At 41.6% G+C, this 26,048-nt stretch overlaps 1 protein-coding gene across 1 annotated transcript; it reads left to right on the forward strand.

The window, feature by feature from the left end:
- Window positions 1–2,583: 2,583 nt before the first annotated feature.
- On the forward strand, window positions 2,584–25,284 carry NLRP8 (NLR family pyrin domain containing 8). Its single transcript, XM_072759969.1, is given in 10 exon segments — window positions 2,584–3,063; window positions 4,263–4,337; window positions 6,423–8,022; window positions 13,482–13,649; window positions 16,411–16,563; window positions 17,929–18,099; window positions 20,321–20,491; window positions 23,837–23,934; window positions 23,937–24,006; window positions 25,111–25,284. Coding segments are annotated over 10 exon segments (3,039 nt in total). The 5' UTR covers window positions 2,584–2,660; the 3' UTR covers window positions 25,241–25,284.
- Window positions 25,285–26,048: the final 764 nt, after the last annotated feature.

Raw genomic sequence — 26,048 nt, forward strand, 5'->3', positions numbered from 1 at the left:
TGTTTTGTTTTTGTTTTTTCATGATTGAGTTGTATGCTTTCCTTATATATTTTTTATGTTAATCCTTATCACATATGTGATCTGCAAATACTTTCACCTATTCTGTAGGTTGCCTTTTTGTTTTGTCAGTTGTTACTTTGCTGCACAGAAGCTTTTTATTTAATATAGTCCCACTCGTTTGTTTTTGCTTGCCTGAGATTTTGGTGTTAGGTGCTCTAAATCATTGCCAAGATTAATATTAAGGAGACTTTCCCATATGTTTTCTTCTCGGAGCTTTACAATTTCAGGTAATACATTTAACTGTTTAATCCATTTAGAGATAATTTTTGCCTATAATGTAAGATAAGAGTCCAATTCCATTCTTTTGCATGTGGGTATCTAATTTTCCCAACATTCATTAAAGAGATTATTCTTTCCCCATTAAATGTTCTTGGCTCCATTTTCAATTATTAGTTGACCATATATGCACAGATTTATTTCTGGACTCTTGATTCTGTTCCATTGGGCTCTGGGTCTGTGTTTACACCAGTACCACACTGTTTTGATTACCATAGCTCTATAGTATAGCTTGAAATGAAGAAGTGTGATGTCTCCACTTTGTTGTTCTTTATCAAAATTGTGTTAGCTATTTAGGATTTTTTGTGGTTCCATACAAATTTTGGGATTGTTATTTCTATTTCTGTGAAAAACACCATTGGAATTATGATAAAATTACATTGAATCCATAGATTGCTTTGGGTAGTTTGGACATTTTAATAATATTGAGTATTCCAATCCAAGAACATGGGATCTTTTCATGTATTTGTGCTTTCAATTTTTTTCAAATGCTTTTCCTGCATCTATTTGAATAATCATGGGTTTTACACTTTATTCTGTTGGTGTATTGTATCACATTTATTGATTTTATGTTGAACCATCATTGCATACTCAGAGATAAATCCCATTTTGCCATGGGGTATGATTGCTTTAATTTGCTGTTAAATTCAAGGGACACCTGGGTGGCTCAATTGGTTAAGTGTCTGCTTTCAGCTCAGTTCTTTTCTTTTGGGGGAGGTTTTTGGTTGCTGATTTGATCTCTTCAGTTGTTCGTGATTTGTTCATGTATTCCATTTCTTCATGATTCAATCTTGGTAGTTTGTACGTTTCTAGAAATGTATCTATTTCTTCATTATCCAATTTGTTGCTGTGTAATTATGATATTGATTATCAATTATTGTAATTGATAGTCTCTCATGATCCTTTGTATTTCTATGGTATCAGTTGTAATAGCTCTTCTTTTATTTCTGATTTTGAGTCTCTTGTCTTTCATGGTTAGTCTAGTGGAAGGTTTGTCAATTTGTTTATTTAAAAAAACAACAGGGCAGCCCAGGTGGTCCAGTGGTTTAGTGCCGCCTTCAGCCCAGGGTGTGATCCTGGAGACCTAGGATCAAGTCCCACGTCGGGCTCCCTGCATGGAGCCTGCTTCTCCCTCTGCCTGTGTCTCTGCCTCTCTCTCTCTCTCTCTCTCTAATGAATAAATAAATAAAATCTTAAAAAATAAAAAAACAATAATAAACCAACTCTTAGTTTAACTGATCTTTTATAATGTCTTTCTGGTCTTTATTTCATTTATTTTTCTAGCTCCTTGAAGTGTAATGTTGGGTTTTCCTTCTTTCCTACTTTCCTTAAAGTAGGGTTTTTTTGTTTTTTGTTTTTTGTTTTTTGTTTTTTGTTTTTTTTGGCTCACATATCAGGAATGACAGAATCCAAGAGTGGAGGTGAAGGTTGAGTGCTTACTTAAGTGATGGTTGTCATCCACACACGGACCTTGCAATTATCCAAAGCATTGCAATAAGTCGAAGGAGATAAAACTTTAAGCCAGTGTCCAATACATGATGACTTAAGGGAGGTATACAGGAAGTTCTCAGATGATGGAGATGAGAATTAAAAGATGGTAACAACAAAAAACTCAGGGAAGCAATTGTATGTGAGCAGCAGGTTGACCAAAAAGTGAGACCCTCTGCTGCCAGTGACATCATTGTTTTCTTCTTCTCCACATTCCATTTCTTGCCCATGATAATCATGATGGAAGACAAAGGAAGGATGAGACAGTGGAGGGGATGGATGAAAAGGAATAATAAGCCTTTGATTCCAAGCACTTTTATAAATTCCCATTGAGTCTTTAAAATAACTGTGGTATAGATGTAAGCCCCAAATAATTGTTAGCTATGATATGCCAGGCATAGGTCCAAATGTACCTGTAGATTTGTCTCTGAGAATCCTCACACTCCCATCAACAGGTATGCTCTGGTCCCAGGATCAAAGATGAGAAGAGAGGCACAAAGAGGTGCTGTGATTTGGCTATCTACCTTGCTAATACATGGCAACAATTATAGAAACGACAAAATGGATTTGAGTCCAAACACTAAGCCTGAATACTAGACAGGTCCCTTGGTTTTTCCATAAGGGAAAGAACATCGTGGGGGAGGGGGGAAAGGAGCTAAAGAGAGTATCTGATACATTATATGCTATATCAAATATTAATTAAATAAATCTGTCCTCTTGGGTGAGTTTTCATTTTCTTATATCTTCATGCCTTCACAGGTCTGGTCTGTTCTCTTCTAATTGGTTGTCTTGATCACTGGCACTAAGGTTCTAGGTCTTGAGTGAAGATAAGTGAAATGAATCAGAAATCTGGCCCTTCTTCATCCAGCTCTCCTTCCAGCTCTTCCTCCTGTTCTTCCTCTTGCTCTTCTTGCTCTTCTTCTTCTCCTTGTTATTTAATCTCATCCATGATGTCCTCTGCCTCCTCCACCTCCCCTTTTGAAAATGGGGTCATGCTGTACATGGTCTATTTAAGCAAGGAGGAGCTACAAACATTCAAGCAGCTTTTAGTGGATGAGAGACCCAGACCTGGCCCTGTCCAGATCACCTGGGACCAGGTGAAGACTGCCAGATGGGGGGAGGTGGTTCATCTCTTAATGGAATACTTCCCTGGACGACTAGCTTGGGATGTGACTCATGACATCTTTGCCAAGATGAACCAGATGGAACTGTGTCTTCGGGTGCAAATGGAGCTAAATGGTGAGTAATAATCTGGTATACAAAATGGGGATGGGTTTGAGTGTTAAAGAACTAAATACTTTACTGGCCACCCATGTTAGTCTCCTGAACAAGAAGGTAAATAGTAGAGTGTGATGATGCCTCTGACCCCAAAAGGCAAAGACTATCATGTTAGCATGGTTTAAAAAACTTAACCAGATACTGCTTATCTGCTATCTCTATATAGTCTATCTTCATTAATTATGGATTCCATGTTTGAGAATCTGCCTATTCACTAAACCTTACTTGTAACTCCAAAATCAGTGATTGTGGCACTTTCATAGTCATTTATAGACATGAAGGGTAGAGAAAAATTGAACACAGATGTTCCCAGCTGCAATTGAACAAAGCAGTGCTCTGCCTTCTTAACTGTGCACTTATCCTATAAACAAGTGTCCTTTCCACGGTCTATTTGGTGCCACTTTTTTTGTGTTTTTGTGTATCTTGTTGGTTACATTGCTATTTAACCTGCCTCCAAGTGAAGTGGTGAAGAGCTGTTTAGTGTTGTAGGCACAAAAGAGCTATGCTGTGCCTTACAGGGAAAATATATGTGTTGGGTAGGCTTCATTCAGGCCTGACTTATAGTGCTGTTGATTGTGAGTTCAGTGTTCATGAACCAACAATATATATTGAATAAGATTTATTTAAACAAAAACACACATGGACCATGGTTATGTATTGAAGACTTGAAAATGTAAGCAGAGGCTACAGGAACCTAACCCTGTATTCATGCGGGAGCAGAACTGGCTAATTGAATATTCACAGTAATTTTAGAGAACATAAATAACATGAGTAAGAAGAATCAATGATTACATGTGTATGTGTATACACATTATTTTCATATACATATAAATTTACACATAAATAGATATATACATGTACACAGATATGTGCACATGCATAGATATTAAAGTATGCATATATTTTACAAATACATATGCATGTGTGAGTTTGTATATATTGCTACCTCTGTGTCTGGATGAGCTATCAATTTGTATTATTGAATATTCAGTACATTCCTAAAAGAGCACCATTTTCTCACTTCCTAACATGATGGAGTCTAGACAATTTTCTTCTCCCTGGACTAAGGTGGTGAGAGAATGGGACTCTTGGATGGTGTGGCTGCTCCTATCCTGAAACAATCATCCCAGTGGAACAGTCTCCTTTCCTGTCTATTCCAGACATTCTACCCAGCCTGGAGCTAGAAGACTCAAACCCAAGAGAAATGCCAGTGAGTTTGGAGGAAGGAGAATCTGGTATGTGCTGGCATTGTGACAAAACCTGGAAGAAAGTGGGCTGTGGGTTGGGGTGAGAAGCTCAATTCCTGAGGCAAGGCAGATTATAAATTACTATGTCAGCATCTCTTCTATGAATCAGAATTTAAGAAAAAAAAGAGTTGTTGTGGATGTACCTAACTCAGAAGTCCAGCCACCAACCCAGCTGGTAGCATCAAGTGATATCAAGACATCACTTCTGTCCTTCTCCTGGCTCCCTTTTCTTCTGTAGGACTCAGTCTCGAGTGGTCTCCCCTCCCACTGACCATCTTGACCACCAGCTACCCTACATATACATTGTACCTGCTTAGCATCATCAGCAGAAAGAGTATTTTCTCATTTCTCTAGCATTCGTCCTAGAACTGACTCAGCTGAATGAACTGAGGTCACAAGCTCAACAATGAATGAAATGATGGAGTGCTCTGGTTGGTTAAGACTGGCCCATGCATACTTCAAAGAGAGTTTGGTGGTAGGCCAGCCATAGTTCAATTTAAAAACCAAGGCCTAGGGCAGCCCCGGTGGCTTAGTGGTTTGGCACTGTCTTTGGCCCGGGGCTTGATCCTGGAGACCCAGGATCGAGTCCCACGTCGGGCTCCCTGCATGGAGTCTGCTTCTCCCTCTGCCTGTGTCTCTGCCTCTCTTTCTCTCTGTGTCTCTCATGAATAAATAAATAAAATCTTAAAAACAAGGCCTGGAAGGGGTAGTTCGCCAAAGAATCATTGGAGTGCTATGCCAGAATGGGAATGGTTAGTAAGCAGGCAAATACAACAGATACCTTAATCCATCCTCTTCCCTGCTCCACCATCCTGGAACATCAAAAATTCAATTCTAGAAAGAACTCAAATTATGTTCATGTGAACTGAGTTTGCATTTCCCAGTCCGGTTGTGTGAAGAGATGAGGTCAAAAGGAGCCAAGAGCCCAAGGGCAACACTCAAATTTGTTGTGAAAGCACACAGGAAGTGGGATGTGGGATCCCCAGTTCCAGCCTTAGCACAGTTAGATTTCACCTGTTCAATAAATACTGGAGGGCTGATGGTTCTGACACCATAGTCTCAGCCAGAGTCATAAACCCCGCTTTATTTTGGAGATGGCAGGCTGGAGGCTTAGAGGTTCTATGACTTGCTTACCCTCATGAAGCTAATAAGTAAGTTGATCTTGAACTTGTAGTAAGCACCCTTCTACTTATCAGCTAGAGGTGGAGTGAATAAAGTTGGAGCCAGTCATCATGTCTAACTTGCAGTTTCCTGTCAAGGGGAGGGGTAGTGGATCACAGGTTGAAATGAAGGTCATGACAGCTCCTTTTAACTCCCTACTCCATATCTCGTGTGCTGACAGAATCCAATTTATTTAGGGGTAAAATGTACATGGTCCTAAGTGAAATACTTTTTTCCTAGGTTTCCATAAAGTTGGGATTAACCATCTGATGGCTCTAGACCATCGGATATAAGTAGAAGTCTCCTGAGTGCTTCAGTTTGTACTGATGGAAGTAGACATGAGCTCTGAGCATGTCCCTCCTCCCCACTATTTCTGCTCTGAATACAAATATAACTTACTACATAACAATAACATAACTACAACAGCAATCTCCTATTCATGAGGCAATAAGCATAAAGAACAGACTTATAGAAATGTGTTAATTTTTACATATCCCTCCCCATATTTTTTTTAATATTTTATTTATTTATTCATGAGAGAGAGAGAGAGAGTGTCAGAGACACAGGCAGAGGGAGAAGCAGGCTCCACTCAGGGACCCTGATCCTGGAACTCCAGGACCCTACCCTGAGCTGAAGGCAGGCACCCAACCACCAAGCCACCCAGGCGTCCCTTTCCTCCCCATATTTCTTAACTCAAAAGTAGACCTTCTCTGTTTAAACCACTTCAAGCTGACTTCTCTGTTTACTCACAGCTTCTTAATTGGTGCAGAGCTGTCTGGAAAAGTGTATAATGCATGCAGGTGTGTCATGGGGCTTAATGTAGACATCAAGGCTAGTTTTCTTTTTGTTGGACTGGTTCTCACAAATAACTCTGACACTGTACCCTGTATTTCTCCCACCTTGCTAATCTAGATAAAATACAGGAGTACAAACTGTATATGATTGATGAGTATTCCATGATACAGAGCAAGACCTCTTGGCCTGGGAACCATATGGACTTTTTCTACCAAGACATAGAGAGACACGAGAGGTTCTTACCATGTATTTTTCTTCCCAAAAGACCTCAAGGTAGACAACCCAAGACTGTGGTCCTACAGGGAGTGTCTGGAGTTGGTAAATCAAGCTTGGCCAGAAAGGTGATGTTGGAGTGGGCAAAAAACAAGTTCTACAGCCACAAGTTCTGGTATGCTTTCTACTTCCATTGCCGGGAAGTGGCCCAGGTAGATGAGCAGAGCTTGTCAGAGCTGATTGCTCATAAATGGCCCAGGGCACAGGCTCTCATGTCCAAGATTATGTCCAAACCAGACCAACTTCTGCTCCTCTTTGATGGCTTTGAGGAAGTAACATTGACCCTCACGGATAGACCAGCTGACCTGAGTGAGGACTGGAGCCAGAAATTGCCTGGGTCTGTCCTTCTGACCAGTTTGCTGAGCAAAATAATGCTTCCTGAGGCCACCCTTCTGATCACCCTGAGGTTCACATCTTGGAGGAAACTTAAGCCCTTCCTAAAACATCCCTCTTTTATAACACTTACAGGGTTTAGTATGGTGGAAAAAGTCAAGTATTTCAGAACATATTTCAGAAACAAGAGGGAGGCTGATGAAGCCTTGAGTTTTGTCATGGGAAACACGATTCTCTTCTCCATGTGCCAGGTCCCTGTGATTTGCTGGATGGTGTGTTCTTGTCTGAGACAGCAGATGGAGAAAGGAGTAGATCTTGTGCAGGCGTATCCAAATGCCACAGCTGTATTCGTCCAGTATCTGTCTAGCTTATTTCCAACCAAGGCTGGAAGCCTTCCCAGTAACACTCACCAAGAACAACTGAGAGGTCTGTGTTACTTGGCTGCAGAAGGTATGTGGAACATGCGATGGGTGTTTGACATGAAAGACTTTGAACAGGCCAAGCTGGATGAGACCGCTGTTGCTACTTTTCTCCATGTGAATATTTTTCGAAGGGTTGCAGGTGACAAAGACTACTATGCTTTTGCTGACTTGAGCTTCCAGGAGTTTTTTGCTGCCTTGTTGTATGTTCTCTGCTTCCCACAAAGACTAAGAAATTTCTGGGTGTTGGACCGTGTTCAAATCATACGCCTCATAGCATATCCTGGAAGAAAGAAAAACTATCTTGCTCAGATGGGGCTTTTCTTATTTGGCCTTTTAAATGAAAAGTGCAGTTTAGCCGCAGAGAAGTCCTTCCGATGCAAGCTGTCCTTGGGTAATAAGAAGAAACTGCTGAAAGTTGCAGCCTTGCCATATGAATGTGGCCCACCAACCCTGCACCATGGCATCCCACAGCTATTCTACTGTCTGCATGAAATCCAGGAGGAGGCATTTGTGAGTCAGATCCTAAGTGATTGTCAGAAAGCTGCTTTGATCATCAGCAGGAACAAAGACATGCAAGCATCTGCTTTTTGCCTCAAACACTGTCGACATTTGCGGAATCTAGAACTGACTATTACCCTGACCATCACTCAACTGTATGCACTCAACCCGGATCCCCTCCAGTCCACTGAGTGAGTGCTTGCATCCCTCCTTGGGCAGCCTATCCTTCCCAGGAAATTTGTCTACCATTCCCCCAGGCATCCAGGATGGCCAGCTGTCCTGAGGTAGTCCCTTACAGAGAACACTTTCAGTTTTAAAACCAGGACGGGAGCTGCTCCTAGGATACAGAGTTTCATGCTAAAGCTGGGAGAATCCTGGAAAAGCAAAATGATTTGTTTACCTTCCTTATCTCTCTTCTGCATGCCCTCCCCTCCCTTAAATGAGGGGACCTTGCTTCACTTGTCACCCCCACTTCTGTGTATTACCAGCTTGTTAGTCTCTAGGGAAGTGCTGTCCAATGGGACTTGCTGTGATGGTGGAAATCCATTAGCTACGTGTGACTGCTGAACACTTGGGAATATGGTTAGTGTGACTGAGGCACTACATTTTAAACTTTATTTAACTTTAATTAATTTAAGTTTGGATAGCCACGTATAGCTGTGGTCACCATATTGGGCAGCACAACTCCAGGGGAGCTTTCCTTTCAGTGTAAAAACATCGCTTCGATCTTTAATTAGGGGGAAAAAAACTGAAAACTACATGGCCTCATGAAGGGACTATTACATCTCCCTCCTTGTTTTCCTATCAAACATCTTGAAATCACCGTTTCTGTTCACTGTTTCTTCCCTGTTCCCCATTGTGATCTGAAGTGGGTGTTCTGGCTTCCTGGGCAAGAGTTTGGCCCAGCTCTTCCAGGGACAATTCCTAAATTTTCTGGGTCTCTGTTTCTTCATGAGTAAATAATTTTTAAAAAATAGTACATGCCCCACAAGGGGCATTTAACCTTTTATGAAGGTTATATAAGACCATATGTATGACACACCAAACATGTCCCAGCCTTTAGTTCCTACCAATAAATATGGCTAAAATTACTATATTATTCCCACCACCCAACTGAAACTCTCTCAGAAGATCTATACTTAAATATAGTGGATGTACTTTTCTTAAGTGACAGATAGTACTGACTAATCACTTTTTCAGACAGTTTTCATACTGGTTAATATTTGTTTAGCTTTTTCCCTGTGCCAGACACAGTGCCAGGTATGTTTACTTGATGCGAATTGTTGCTTCCAATGGCTATTGGACACCACGAAGCATTGGAGGTCAGATAGATTCATAAGTTGTCCAAGGTCACACAGCTGGTTGAAGCTAACACTTAAACTGAAATGGGACCTCTGCTGGCTGTGATGAACAGCCAGAAAACTAGACTGACCCCTGGGATTGGAGGCATGGGAAAGAGCACGCTTTTTTGCTACAAACTTAGAGTGCTCCCCTCATTCCTTCATTTCTCTGTATAAAGGAGCCACAATCTCTTCCAGCTGCATTTTTTCCCATGAAAGATGGCATAAGTCTTAAGCATGTTGATGGGTTGTTGTCAGGTTCCTTTGAAATGTCATACGACAGTCTGATGTATGGCTAAATAAATAAAGGGACCTCTTCTGAAGTTAGGCAACATCTCGGTTCTCTGTGATGCGTCATCACATCAAACAATGCCCATCTTTCTCCAGCACATGTGAGTTTCTCCAGGGCAGAGGTAAGCAAACCCAGCTTGCTGTTCATTATTGTAAGTAAATTTCAATCAGATCTCAGCCACGCTTGCTTGTGACAGTGTTTCAACTGCTACCATACTGCTGTGGCCAAGTTGGGATATATCCACAAATTGTTTGATCTATGAAAGCTGAATATTTGCTAGCTGACCACTTACAGAAAAAAAAAAAATGCCGAGTGCTGTGCTAGGGTATGTTTTTAGAAAAGGAATTGCTAGATCACAAGGTGGACACATCACATCTTAACTTTGTATCACAGATAGCACCAAATTGCTCTCCAGGGATTCTTAGTATTTTATGGATGAGATGGCTACATAGGACAGGCAATTCTATGTCTACTTCCAACTTATAAAAGCAGCTCCAAACAGCTCCACAACATCACATCTGACTGGCCCCTTTGCCCCCAAGTACTTTCAACTGGGGAGGAGAATGCATGCCAAGCGCTTGATATCTAACTTGCTATTATTGCATATTGGTCTTCCCAACAAAGACCTCAAAGTCTAACCATAATGTCTTGATCTAAATCTGAATTAATCATAAAACTTAAAATTAGCAGAACTCTTAAAAGATGAGAAATTTCTTTTGTGTCGGTCAGTCTGTGTTGATAACTTCTGTGGCAGTTCTTGAACGGAGCTGGTATGTTTAGCCCAGCTTTTTTGGAGCTATAATTGATGTATAACATTGTGTATGTTTAAGGAATACAACGTAGTGATTTTTTAAAAAGATTTTATTTATTTATTCAGAGAGAGAGAGAGGCAGAGTCATAGGCAGAGGGAGAAGCAGGCTCCATGCAGGGAGCCTGATGTGGGACTCGATCCCTGGTCTCCAGGATCACACCCCAGGCTGCAGGTGGCGCTAAACCGCTGCACCACCCAGGCTGCCCCAGTGTAGTGATTTTATATATGTATACATTACAAAATGCTTATGCATCACCTCACCTAGTTACAATCTGTGTCTGTGAGTGATGAGATCTTTTACTCTCAGTGACTTTCAGGTATAATATTGTTATTGATAGTCATCCAGCTGGACATTACATCCCCAGAATCTATTCATCTATAACTGGAGGTTTGTATCCTTTGACCACCTGTATCCACTTCCCCCACTCCAAATGGAGTTGGTATTATTTTTGTGTTTGCATTTAAAATGGGTGTGAAAAGCACATGGTTTTATTATATGGGATTTCATTTTAAACAAAAATAACATGCTAGCATAAGTATTCTGAAATTTTCCTTTTTATTCTATGTCTTAGAAATATTTTAATGCTTGTGTACACCTTCTTCAATGAGGTCTACTAAAGTCTTCTAAATATAGGTGTACTGTAGATTATGAAATCAGTTCTCCATATGCTTTTGAGTTATTTCCAACTATCTAATACAAATAGCATTGTACAAAAAAACTCATGGGAGTCTCTTGATGAGCCTCTTTGAAAAGATTGCACAGGGGAAAATCAGCAGGTGCTTCCCAAGTCAAATTATATCACATATTGGTCCAGCTGTGGATTTTCTTTTCCTGCACTCACTGTGCCGAAGGAGATTAATTTTTCCCTTATTTTACTTCTGTGTAGAGTTTTTTCTTTTTAATAACAATTTTATAAGCAAAGACTAAAAATATAGGCTACAGATATAATTTAATCTCTTTCCCCATATAAATCCTAAGTGATTAAAACAATTTTCTTTCTTCCAAAGTCATAAGAAAATCTAGGTGTCCTTCCCAAAGGTCATAAGTCTTCCTGGAATAAAATGAGAAATCTTGCAGTAGTTCTCCTGGGCATTTTTTTTTCAATGGGGGAGTCTTACTGGATCATTGTGATCACAACCAGGGTCAGGAACACCAGCCCTGAGTTTCCAAGTGGATTTTCTCAAGTTTAATCTCTAATGACAAGCCATGTTCTCTTTTCTCCCTTGCACACAGACCAGGAAGCAGCAATCAGTGTTTTCTCTGGTGGCAAGACTTCTGCTCCGTGGTTAGGACCCATGAGAATTTGGAAGTCCTGGCTGTGACAAACACTGTTATGGAAGCTGATTCAGTGAAGGTCCTTTCTGCAGCTCTGAGACATCCTGGGTGTAAACTGCAAAAACTAATGTGCGAATAAAACAGACACTGGTTGGAAAGGATTCTGTTGAAATAGTCTATTTGCCATCCCGTTTTTCTACCTCCCTCTCTGCTCATGTAGACTTGCAGAAAGCATCCATGTTTATCATCCCCCCCCCTTTTAGTCTTATTGAGAAAGAATAGATAAACATTACTGTGTATGTATAAGGTGTATAGCATCATGACTTGATATACATATATTGCAAAATGATCACCTCAGTAACTTTAGCTAATATTCATCATCTCCTAGAGCTACCAAATGTTTGTCTTCCCTGTGGTGAGAAAGATCTACTCTCTTGGCAACTTTCAAATACACCATCCAGCCATGTTAACTGCAGTCCTCAGGCTATGCATCACATCCCCAGTACTTTTGCATCTTTTTTTTTTTTTTTACTTTTGCATCTTATACCTGGAAGCATGTACCTCTTGACCACCCTCACCCGATTCCCATCTCCTACCTCTGATGACAAACAAAACAAAAAAACCTGATCTGTTTTTCTGAGTTTGTGGGTGTTTTTTGTTTGTTTTTGTTTTTGTTTTTGTTTTTGTTTTTAGATTCCACATATTAGGGAGATAATTTTTCCAAAGAGGACATACAGGGATGCCTGGGTGGCTCAGCAGTTGAGTGTCTGCCTTTGGCCCAAGGTGTGATCCTGGAGTCCCCGGTTCGAGTCCCACATCAGGCTCCCTGCATGGAGCTTGCTTCTCCCTCTGCCTGTATCTCTGCCTCTCTCTCTGTCTCTCTCATGAATAAATGAATAAAATCTTAAAAAAAAAAAAAAGGACATACAAATGGAGTAGGTTTCCCCATTTCATGGATGAACAAACTGGATATGCACTTAAAATACAGATTTAAACTGAACATCTTGGCTCTAGAGTCTGTTCTTAAAGCCATTCCACTATACTCTCGCTCCCTGTGGATTTTAAGATCCAGAAACCCAATACCCAAAATTCCTTGAAATAGCACACCAGACATCATGTGGCCCCCTAGCCAGTGTCTGACCTATTTTTTTCTCCTGTTATTATGGTGACTGTTATTAGCTCCCACTTGTTGGGTGGCTATTGTACATCAAGCACTATGCAGAGCCAGTTATAGGTGTCATGTACATTAATTCCCACACCCATCTTAAGGAGAAGGCATCATGCTTTCTTGTGGACTCGGAACTGAATTTTGGAAGGTAAGTGACCTACATTAAGTCACCCAACTGGGGAGGCCAGGCTGAGCTGAGAACCCATTTTAGACCTCAAAAGAAAGGCTCTCATGTATTCAAAGATTAATCAAATCTAGAACTGATTAGCAAATAGGCAGATACTGGTCAAAAGATACAAACTTCCAGGTAGAAGATGAGTAAGTTCTGGGGATCTAATATGCAGCATTGTGACTGTAGTCAACAATACTATATGGTATACTCCAAAGCTGCTGAGAGTCCATCTTCAGTGTTTCCATCACACACACAAAAAAATGATAATTTTGTAATGGGGTGAAGGTGTTACCCAATGCCAAGGCAGTAATCATTTTGCAATATATTAGAGTATCAAATCAACATGTCGTACACCTTAAACTTAGATGTTATGTGTCAATCACATCTCAGTAAAGCTGGAAGACTAATTAGCCACTTTGTGGCAATGGTTTCATGGGTATATGCATATGTCCAAACTCACCAAGTTGTGATCATTAAAATGATAGATGCATTTATTGATATCTTATTTATACCTCGATAAAGCTGTTTTTGAAAAAAGAACTTATTGGCTGATGAGATCTTATCGTAACGAGGCACTGCTTATCTCTCTAGCTTTAGACGTGTGAATACTTCCATGTTGAATGAAGACTTACTCCAAGTTTTGATGGAAAACTGGTATCTGAGATGCTTGGAAATACAAGGCACAGAAGTGAGATGTGAGGCCATGGAGTTTCTGTGCACAGCCTTAAAATACCCACAGTGCTATCTCCAGTGTCTGAGGTAAGATGGGCCTGAGATTGAGAAAAGATCCTGGCAACCAGACTGTTCTTTCAGAGGTAGGATTACATGTGCAGTCTGCCTGTTATCTTTTTTTTTTTTTTTTTTGGTCTCATTATTGTTCATTTTATATGGCTTTTTTTAAGGTGTTCAATGTGATTATTTGATGTACATACACATTGAGAAATAATCATCACCATCAAGCTAATGAACACATCTACCACCTCACGTAGTTGCCATTTATGGGGAGGAACACTTAAGACCCACTCTCTTGGCAAATTTATATATTTATATATATACTACAGTATTGTCAACCACAGCCACCAAGCTGTACATCAGTTCCCCAGAATTCATGCATCTTACAACTGGAAGACCATCCTCTCACCATTTCCCCCACATTCCTGCCCTTGGCAACCACCATTCTACTCCCTGGTTCTAAATATCACCTTTTCATGCTCTACAATTTGTTTGGTTTCTTTTTAAATATTTTATTTATTTATGAGAGACAGAGAGAGAGGGGCAGAGACACAGAGGAGAAGCAGGCTCCATGCAGGAAGCCTGATGTGGGACTGTATCCTGGGACTCCAGGATCATACCCTGAGCTGAAGGCAGGTGCCAAACCGCTGCCACCCAGGGATTCCCTTCATGCTCTACAATTTGGTTGTGTCCTAGATGTGTCTGAGATAGAGAAACTAGAGCCTCGGTGGTGACCTTGACCTACCTCACATCAGCTCACAAGAAGCGATTGCTAAGAATGCAGGAGTTTGTGAGCCGATTGTCAAACAGCATTATTGAAAAGTTAAATTGTACAGACTTAAATAAACCATATGAGAAAACAAAATCTGATAGATTATATATATATATTTTTTAACACCTGTTTCTCCCATATTTGCTGTGCCCTGGTTTTCTTTTTTTTTTTAATATATATATTTTTTATTGGGGTTCAATTTGCCAACATATAGCATAATGCCCAGTGCTCATCCTATCAAGTGCCCCCCTCAGTGCCTGATACTCAGTCACCGCATCCCTCTGCCCACCTCCCCTTCCACTACCCCTTGTTTGTTTCCCAAAGTTAGGAGTCTCTCATGTTCTGTCACCCTCTCTGATATTTCCCATTCATTTTCTCTCCTTTTCCCTTTATTTGCTTTCACTATTTTTTATATTCCCCAAATGAATGAAACCATATAATGTTTGTCCTTCTCCAATTGACTTCCTAATTTATTTTGATGCCAGGGGTGCAGCAAACTTTTTCTATGAAGGGCCAGATAAGAATTTTCAGCTCTGTGGACTATTCAGTTTTTGTCATGACTTTTCAATTCTGCCATTATACGGCTAAATTTTCCATCCAGTATGTAAATGAACAGATGTGGCTGTGTTCCGATAAAACTGTATTAATTTATTGAGCACCCGCTAATAATACAACTTAATATCTATTATTAATAATTAAGAAATATACAATTTGTTAATAACTCTACTGTATAATTTGCTGATTTAAAAATATATATTTTATTATTTATTTGAGAGAGAGACAGAGACAGAGAGAGCACAGTGGGGGAGAGGAAGAGGAAGAAGCGGGCTCCCCATTGTGTAGGGAGCCTGATGCAGAACTCAATCCCAGGACCCTGGGATCATGACCTGAGCAGTTACTTAGCCAACTGAGCCACTCAGGTGCCCCTAATTTGCTGATTTTTATTATGAGCATTGGGATTTGAATTTCATTTAATTTTCATGTGCCACAAAATATTCTTCTGATTTTTTTTAACCATTTAAAACTTTTTTAAAGATTTTATTTATTTATTCAGGAGAGACACAGAGAGACAGAAGCAGAGACAGAGGCAGAGCAAGAAACAGGCTCCATGCAGGGAGCCAGATGTGAGACTCAATCCCAGGACCGCGGGATCACACCCTGAGCCAAAGGCAGACACTCAACCTCTGAGCCACCCAGGCATCCCCATTTAAAACATTTTTAAAATTCTTAGTTCACAGGTTATACAAAACCAGGTGCCAAACAGACTTGGCCCACAGCTATAGTTTGCCAACTTCCATTGTGTGTTCCTACAGTTGTTGCATTGGTGAGGTGCAGTGCTTCTGCTGTGCATTCAACAACCTCACATCATAAATCAACCACCGGAGGAGGATTCACACTAGACATTGGCAAACACGGCACATCAGGGCATTCTTCTCCAGAGTCCATAAACATTTACCAGCACCCAAGTGCTTAGCATCCCCACAGGCCTTTCCGTGGGTTCCGTTGTGGCAACAAAACTTGCGCAGCCTCTTGTTCCTGCCAGCTCTGCTCCTTCACATGGGTCAGAGCTGAGTGGAGCCTGGAAGGTTCAAGTGGCCAGACCTGGAGGTGGAGCAACATGGTAGTTGGCTAAAGGTCAACTTCAGATGGAAACCTAACTTGACAAGACAATAGCTGTGACATGTGACTGAAATCTCAGTTCTTTGTCATGAAGATTGCTTGGCAGGTAAATGTAAAAGGAAGTTATATTTATTTCAAGGGCTGAATTGAGTTCTTGGTTCATAGTTAGAGCCCAGTTGTAAACCCATGCCAGTTGGTCATTGATACTATTGATACTTTGGGACTAAGATGCTGAATTTGATGCAAGATTACCAGCTGGAGAAGATGGAAATCTCCCCTGGAGTCACTCTTGTGTGAAGAACAAGGATGTTGGGACAGTAGATGGGATCTATGTGGCTACACGGGTACCATCTTTCCCAGGAGCTCAGGCTCGGCATTTTTATGTGGCCTCCATAGGTTGGAAGACTGCTCAGTTACCCCTAAAAGTTGGGCTGATCTTGCCAGGGATCTTGGAAGTAACAGACACTTGAAGACACTAATGCTGAGAAGTAGCTGCCTGGAGACATTTGGGGCATATTACCTGTCACTGGCCCAACTGGAGAGGCTGTTGTAAGTCTTGTTGTTGTTGTTATCATGACTTTGTTTGTTTGGTGAATGGAGTGCTTCTGGGAGGAGAGCAATAATGGAGGAAAGTGTGCCAACTTAAGTCTTGTGGCTGGTATGATTACCTAGATGGGTCCATGGAACACAATGAGCCCAATGCATCTGTCCTCCAGCTGATGACCTAGAACCTCACCAACAGTTTTCTTTCCTCATAGGTTGTATTGATCCCTGCCCCACCCCTCACAATAGCCAGCTTAAAAGAGCATCACACAGTTTTGCACTGATTTGAATTTCACATAAGTGGCCTTAGCTAGTTCTTTTTCTGATCAACTAACATTTTCCTACTTAGTTGGTTCAGAAGCCCATTCCTTTTCACTGATGAATGATCACAGTTGTGTGAATATGCAACAATGTAAGTATCCATCCTACCTGCCACTAAGGTTTAGGCTGTCTGTACGTACACACATGCACGCAGCCACATGCTGTGATGAACACTCCAACAGTGGGATCTCTGAGTATAGAGAGCACCCATCTTCCATTTTACCATTTTACCAGCTTGTGGCCAGCATATTTTTAAAAATAGTTTATTTATTTATTCGTGAGACATATAGAGAGAAAGAAAGAGAAAGGCAGAGACACAGGCAGGGGAGAAGCAGGCTCCATGCAGGGAGCCTGATGCAGGACTCGATCCTGGGACTCCAGGATCATGTCCTGGACCAAAGGCAGGTGCCAAACCACTGAGCCACCCAGGGATCCCCAGTGGCCAGCATCTTTGCACCAGTTTGCAGTCCCACCAACGGGTGGATACCAATTCCCATAACTCTGAGTCCCCATCTGGGCATTGTTACTGGCCGTATTCTCACTACTCTTTTTGCCAGTCTACTGAACAGGAGATGGTATCTCATTATTTTAAAGTGTATTTTCTTCATTACTAGGAAAATGTTTTCATGACCTTACTATTCATTTTGGTTTCTCTACTATAAATGCCTGTTCCTGTCTTTAATGCATCTTTTTAATAGATACCTATAGATAGATAATTTGAGTCTTTATTAAGCTTGTGAAAGGCTATCTTTCTTGGGCCACCCAGATGTCTGTTATATATTCTTTAGCCTTTGGTGGTCTCTTTCCTTCTAACCCCTATAACTGTCTTCTTGACCCACATCTTCTCCACTCCCCTAGCCTCACAGGAAGACTGCTACTTTCTTCTTTAGGACTTGGAAGCCCTAAGAGATGATAACAAGGGTGTGATGAGGCTTTGACACTGAAAAAGAAATCCCAGATGGCAATGTTCATCTCTCAGTATGAAACAAAGAAAATCTTGTCATGGGCATGAATTTAAATGCATCCCATCTGTGTGTTTCTGTCCACCAGATTGGAGAATTGTGGCCTCACGGTGCTTTCCTGTAAAAGTCTTATGTCTTCCCTCATGAGTAATAAGATGCTGACCCATCTGAGCTTGGCAGAGAATGCCTTGAAGGACGAAGGCGCAAAACAGCTTTGTAGTGCCTTACAGCATCCTATGTGTCCTCTACAGAGGCTGGTGTGAGTTCCAAAATGCCCTCTTCTTGGGGTTCCCTAGAGTAGAATAGAGTGTTTGAGGAAAACTGTATATGTGTGTGTGTGTGCGTGTACACTGATCTCTATTATGAATTCTTTATTTTTTTAAAAGATTTATTTATTCATGAGAGACACAGAGAGGCAGAGACACAGGCAGAGGGAGAAGCAGGCTCCATGCAGGGAGCCCAATGTGGGACTCGATCCTGGATCCTGGGGTCATGCCCTGAGCCTAAGGCAGAAAGCAGATGGCAGATGCTCAACCACTGAGCAACCCAGGCATCCCTATTATGAATTCTTTAAATGGTTTCCCTTAGGCGTCAGGATGTGTGATATTATGATTTATAACATAAATAAATGAATATATTTGGTCTTCCTGTTTCTGGCCCAGAGCTCCCTAAACCCTTGGAAATACCTAAGTGGTGAGAGCTATAAAGGTGTTTTTGTTATGTTAATGAGGTGACTTTTGGAAAGCACCCAAGATTGGGTGCTTGTAGCCCCAAGAACCAGCTTTGGGATTAGAGGGTTAGAAGTGTAAGTCCTTCCCCCTAACTTCTGGGAAGGAGACAGGGGCTGAAGATGGAGCCAATCACCCATAATCAATGATTTAATTAATCCTACCTGTGTAATGAAGCTACCTATAAACTCCGAAGGACAGTATTTGAGAGCTTTTGGATGGGTAAACACCAAAAAGATGCAGGGAGAGTAGCTCATGTGGAGAGGACTTGGAAATTCTGTGTCTTCTCCCCATACTTGGCTCTATGCATCTTTCATCCGTTGTTCCTGAGTTCTATCCTTTTATAATAAAATGGTGAAGAGTAAATGGGTTCCTGAGTTCTATGAGCCACTCTAGCAAATTAATGGAATCCAAGGAGGGGGTCATGAGAACCTGACTGGTGATTGGCTTCCTGGGTTGGAGGAGGCACTGGAAGCTCCAGGTTATAGAAGCACAGCCTGAGCTTGCAGCTAGTGTCTAAGGGGAGTGAGGTGGGAGGAGTCTTGTAGGACTGAGCCCTTAACCTGCACAATCTGATGATCTGTAGATATCAGTAGAATTGAGTTGAATTCTCAGATTCTATTGGTGTCTGAGAATTGTTTCTTAGTGTGGGGGACCACCCCATTTATGATGAAACTGGTCTCAGAGCACCAATGTAAGGTGCTTTTATCTATCATTAACAGAAAATAAACTCAGATGGTTTTAAACCATAAAGTTGCTGACTCATAAAACCAGAAATGAGAAAGTGGCACAAAATATCCCCTGAAGAGAAGAAATATGTGGGAAATATCAGAAAGGGAGACAGAACATAAAGACTCCTAACTCTGGGAAATGAACTAGGGGTGATGGAAGGGGAGGAGGGCGGGGGGGTGGGGGCGAATGGGTGACGGGCACTGAGGGGGGGCACTTGACAGGATGAGCACTGGGTGTTATTCTGTATGTTGGTAAATTGAACACCAATAAAAAATAAATTTATTATTAAAAAATATATATATCCCCTGAACCCATTATACTTTTAGCTTCCCAAAGTTAAGCAGGAAGTGGTCCAGGTGCTTTGTAAAACAGTCTAGCTGCTCCTTAAAAGGTTAAATGTAGACCTAACATATAAATCAGCAATTCCACTGCTAGATACAGACACAACAGAAATAAAAACACTCTCACTAGAAAGTTGTACACAGATGTTCATAGCGGCATTATTTATAACAGCCAAAAAATTGGAAATACATCAAGTGTTGATAAACTGATGTATGTGTGGTGTATCCATATGATGGAATATTATTCAACCATAGAAAGAGTCAATATATTGATACACACTACAATATGGATGAACCTTGAAAATATTATGGTAAATGAAAGACACCGTATTTTTTTTTAGATCTGTTTGAGATCCTGATTTCAGTTCCTTTGGATTAATATCCAAAACCACATAGTGGTTGCTGGAGTTGGGGGTGGGCTGAGGAACAAAATTGGGAATTAGAAGAATACAGGGTTTTCATTTTGGGGGTGATGAAAATGTCCTAAAATTGTGGCAAATGTGCACCTCTGTAAATATACTAAAAGACATTGATTTGTACAATCTAAATGGACAAATGATAGGGTATGTTATTAATATCTCAATAATACTGTTATGCCCCCCCAAAAAAATGAAGGGCAGGAAAGGAGTAAAAATCTAAGGGTTTTTGGTTGGTTTTCTTGACACATGTTTCTTTGCAGGCTGAGAAACTGTGCCCTCACCTCGGACTGCTGTCAAGACATGGCCTCTGCTCTGGGTAAAAATAAAAATTTAAGAAGCCTGGACCTTGGCTTTAATACCCTGAAGGATGATGGAGTTACCCTGCTCTTTGAGGCCCTCAAGAAGTCTGAGTCTGGCCTCCAGATCCTGGAGTAAGTTACTCATGCTCCTCTTGCAACAATGGTCTGTAAAATTCTCTGAGCAGAATATGGGAAAGGATTTTTGCACTTCCAGGTTTTTCCCTCCATTTAGTTGGAGGACTGGACAGTTTCAGTGCAGTGGTTCAGAAAGTGGTTCCTCAGATTGGGAACTTCTTTCTCCCAGGAGGTGTTAGAGATGCAAATTACCGCAGTGTTTGCCTTTCTATGTCTAGCTTATTTCATTCAGCATAATGCCCTCAAGATGCATTCATGATGTCACAAATGGCAGGATTTCCTTCTTTCTTACAACTGGATAATATTCCATTGTGTGTAAATACATTTTCTTTATCCATTCATCTGCTGTGGGCATGAAAGCTGTTTCTGTGTGGTAGCTATGGGGGTAATGCTGTAGGGAATAAGAGTGCAGGTGTCTCTTGGAGATCCTGGTTCCAGTTCCTTGGATGGGGACACAAAGGTGGTGGTGCTGGGTCATGTGTTGCTCTAGGGGTGAGCCCACAGACTACTTAGCCTGCACGTCCAGGTGGCTCCCATGTATGCTGCACTTGAGGACTACAGTTCTAGGGAATAGTCTTCCATTCAGTAAAAGACAGAAGAGTTTATTTGTTGGCTATGGAATGATGACTGAGATAGCTGGTCTTCTGAAATAGATGTTTGTACTTAGGGATTCTTTTTTACATATAATTTTCTTCTTCTTCTTCTAAATGGTCTCTATGCCAACATGCATGCTAGCCAGCAATTTGAAAAGCATCATCCTATTTTTAATTCATATTATGGTTTCATTGAGTATTTGGGAAAGATTTGGAAACAGCTCTGGATGTTGTGGATCCAACATGTGTGGATGAAATGGTTTTGCCTCTTTTTTGCCCACATTTTCTCTTCTCTATTAGTATAATCTGGGTTTGAAGTCTAGGTAATTAAAATAATTGCTTTATGTTACATCTCTAACTTCTTAGGATTAGTCTTGATAATGGACTTCATTTTTGTTGATAATTAGCTAGTCCAAGGAAATTTAGTCTTCATTATAATCCATGGTTTGTTTGTTTTTAAAGATTTTTTATTTTAGGACACCTGGGTGACTCAGTCGGTTAAGCACCCAAATCTTGATTTCAGCTCAGGTCATGATCTCAGTGTCATGAGATCAAGCCCCATGTCAGGCTCCATGCTGGGTATGGAGCCTGCTTGAGATTCTCTCTCCCTCTCCATCTGTCCCTCCTTAGATGTTCTCTCTCTCTCTCTAAAAAATATCTTTAAAAAAGAATTTTTATTTTAAATAATCTCTACACTCAACATGGGGCTCAAACCCATAACCCTGAGATCAAGAGTCACATACTCTACCAGTTGCGCCAGCTAGGAGCCCGAGCTCCTGATTCTTTTTCTTCAGAAATTTAATCTTGGTTTTAAACATTGATTTATCTCTTAGACTGAGCAAAATATATTTTCAAGAATTAAACAAATTTCCAGATGAGAATTTATGTAGTGTTCTCAAAGCCTTTGCATGTGTGAGACTACTTTTTTAAATCTACTTTCACAGATGAGCAGCAACTTGGCTGAGTATAAAATTCATGGACCACCCCATCCCAAACTTCTTGATCTAAAAATCCCCTAGATTTAATTCTGTGGCATTCTAGTCTTGTAGAAAAGCTATCTATATCTTTATTTTTCCCAAGAAGAACCCAGACTTCTATTGCTTATTCTCTTCATTAAAAAAAAAAAAAAGTCCTCACATACCTGTGAGTCTTATTTATAATTAGAATTATTTTAGAACAACTCTCCTTCTATTGTTGAAAGGAAATGATTTATGTCACTGTAACCAAGGTTAAGGAATGTTTTGGTTGGTGCACTAAGGGAGCACCAGGTGCCTCCCTAATGAAAACAGCGTCAGTATTTTATAAACCAATGCAAAGCTGAATGCATGCCCTTGTAGTTTTGGCTTGAACAGCAGTTTCCAGCTTGTCATTTATCAGCTAGTGGAAGTTCACAGGGCAGGGGAGGCAAGCCATCAGAAAGAAAACAGAGGATGCACAGGTAGGAGACACAGGGCCCCCCATGGCTCTCTCTTTTGCCTGTCCTTTTGCCTTGCTCCAGGGGAGATTCTACTCTTCATTCAAAAATGGGACCCTGGGAGGCCTGGGTGGCTCAGCGGTTTGGAGCCTGCCTTTGGCCCAGGGTGTGATCCTGGAGACCTGGGATCGGGTCCTGTGTCAGGCTCCCTGCATGAAGCTTCTCTCTGCCTGTGTCTCTGCCTCTGTCTTTCATGAATAAATAAATAAATAAAATCTTTTTTAAAAATGGGATCCAGGGGCTCAGTCAGTTAAGCAGCTGCCTTCAGCTCAGATCATGATCCCAGGGTCCTGGGATCAAGCCCCCCATCAGGCTCCCTGCTCAGTGGGGAGTCTGCTTTTTCCTCTCCCTCTGTCCCTCCCCCTGCTTGTGCTCTGGCTCTCTCTCTCAAATAAAAAAAAATTTTTTAAAATGGGACCCAAGGGCAGCCCCGATGGCCCAGCCTTTTGGCACCGCCTTCAGTCCAGGGTATGATCCTGGAGTTCCGGGATCGAGTTCCACGTCAGGCTCCCCGCATGGAGCCTGCTTCTCCCTCTGCCTGTGTCTCTGCCTCTGTGTGTGTGTGTGTGTGTGTGTGTCTGTCTGTCTGTCTGTCATGAATAAATAAATAAAATCTTTAAAAATAAAAAAATAAAAAATAAAAATGGGACCCCCAAATCACCCCCTTTCTGTACCTTTTGCTCACCTACACAGTACTACTTCTTTTATGCCTGTTCTAAATTTATGATAGGCATCCCTTCTATGATGCAGCTCCTTTCTAGAACTTCCTCTCCAGCTTTGCCATAAACACTGTGAGGGCAGAGGGATCTATTTATGGAGGAACCAGAATGCTGGCACACTGAAATAGTGAAACCATGCTCTTCAAATACATTTATTTGGGGACTTGCCTCCTCCCCTACCCCCAATCGACTATGAGTACCAGGAAGCCAGAGATGCTGTCTTCTTCAGTGTTGTGTCAACAATGCCCAGGGCAGTGCCTGGTACACAGGTGGTGCTAAATAAATCATGTTTGAATTAACAAAGCTAATCCACTGTGACAATCTGTTTCTGAAAGAGGTTATATACCTCATAACTTCTCAGAGTTAGGACCTACAGCCTACCCTGGACAGTCGCCTGAAATGACACGAAGAAACCGATGCACACATAGCAGGTTCTTAAAAACATGTTTAGAATAAAATGCCTCATTCCAGCGGGTGCGATTTCTGGGGTTAGGATTGGCTGAGCTCTCCGGTGTGGGGCATGGTGACTTGTCTCCTGTCTGCTTCCACCCCGCAGGCTGGAAAGGTGCCTATTCACCTCTCTCTGCTGCCAGGCTATGGCTTCCATGCTCCTCCACAACCAGAGCCTGAGGTACCTAGACATGAGCAAGAATGACATGGGCTCAGGGGCATATTGCTCCTGCGGGAGGCCTTCCAGCAGCACAAGAGGAAAAAGAAGGTTGTTTTGTAAGTCTCTACTGGATTCCCATGCAGAAACAGCAGTACAAGCAAGGCTTTTTGTAAAGAGGGAGACTCTAGACCCAAAAAGCAAGTGCAGATATTGCTAATGTCCATCTCTCATTTCCTGAGGAGTTATATTCACCTTAATGTGGCTGATCATACCCCTAGGCCCTGCCTGTGCCTAATGGGAAAACTGACCTGGAGTCTCCCATCTGATTTTAACTTCTTTCTATCCTTCACCTTCTACCCTGGTTCTAACTGATTAATCACCACTTACCAGCTGTATGACTGTGAACAAGTTCTCTTACCTTGTTGAGTCTGTTTCCCCATCTGTGAAATGGGATGGCAGCTTCCTCCATGGAGGTGTTGTGAGGATAGAAGGAAGTTTGTCTGTGAGGACGTGGCACAGTGCCTGACACCACGATGTCTTTGGTCAGCAGTGGGTTCTGGGTGGAGGTTGTAATATGAATTTTTTTATAAAATTTCTGAAAGTCAGAAATTTGGGAGCAGTTTGGCTGGCTCTAGCTCATGGTCTTTCCTGAGGCAGACCAGAGAGAATGCCTCAGACCTGAGGCAGAGAATGGCCATTCATCAGATGAACCACCAACTAGAGTTTGACGGAGATTAGATTGGTTTCGACGCTGAAACCATTTGGCTGTTGGCAGGTGACCCCAATGCTCCCTGTAGAGCTGCTTATGACAGAGCACCTGGCTTTCTCCGAGAGAGAGAGAGAGAGAGAGAACCCAAAAAAAGACTCCCTAGTCTTTGATTACTTCTTGTAGAAAGTGGCATCTACCACTTTTGCCTTACTCTCTTGGTCACGTAGACCAACCATAGTGAGGGAGAAGACTCCACCAGAGTATGAGTAACAGGGGACAGAATCACTGGGCTGGTTGAGGCTTCATACCACACTCAGTAAGTGGTTGAACTGCAGCCCTCGGACTCCATCTGTGACTCCCAGGAGCAGCACCATTCATCTCAGTCTACTGTATGGGACCAGAGCAGTCTCCAGGGTAGTGAATTTCTGTCCTCGAGGTTCTACATAATTCTCTAGAACCTCAGAAGAAAACCAAACATGAGAGAACAAAACCTAACTCTTACTATTCACAGGGAGACGAAACAGAATTATGCCCCAGACATGGTGATGAGGCTGGAGGGCCCAGCTGTGAAGAATGAAAGCCTGAGGATCATACAAGACTGGAGTGCTGACTGCTGGGATGAGGCAAGATGGATGGAGTGATCTGGTGCCCCCCCTGGCTGTTTTCTTCCTTGGGAAATGTTGGCGTATTGAGGACCATTCTCAGTCTGGAATGGCCCAGTTGGTTCTGGAAAATGGTTGGGGCATGACCTCTAAGCATCTCTCTCAGAGATGCTGAGGCCATGTGTTAGGCGCAGATTAGTTATTGAGTTAGGAGCGCCAGCCCATCTCCATCCCTGGCTTCCAGATATCTCTGAATCTGTCATGCTAATATTGTCTCTGGGAAATATCTGACTGGCCTATGAAGATATTGGAATAATTTAATTAAAAATGTATACATAAATGCAATCTGAAAACTTTTCAAGTGTTATTTATTTACCTGTAGACTAGTATATCAAACTGTTTAGAAGGAAGGATCTCAGGGGCACCAGGCTGGCTCCATTGGTGGAATATGCAACTCATGATCTCAGGGTTGTGGGTTTGAGCCCCATGTTGGGTGTAGAGATTACTAAAATCTTAAAAAAAAAAAAAAAAAAAAAAAAAAAGAACTCTGTTCCTTGTCTGAAAAAAGTGTCCAGGGCACATTTCCAAGGAAGATACTACAGCAAGAAATGGAAAAGGAGAAGCACCTCATTTTTAAAAAAGATTTTATTTACTTCCTTGAGAGAGAGAGTGCACTTGAGGGAAAGAATCTGAAGCAAGCTCTGTGCTGAGTGCAAAGCGTGACGGGGCTCAGTTTCATCACCCCAAGATCATGGTCTTAGCCAAAACCAAGATTTGGCCATTCAACCAACTGAGCCATCCAGGTACCCCTCATTTCATATTTAAAGAACCCTTTTTAAAAATTAAA

This window comes from Vulpes vulpes, chromosome 1 (assembly GCF_048418805.1).
Source record: "Vulpes vulpes isolate BD-2025 chromosome 1, VulVul3, whole genome shotgun sequence".
NCBI classification, from domain to species: Eukaryota; Metazoa; Chordata; class Mammalia; order Carnivora; family Canidae; genus Vulpes; species Vulpes vulpes.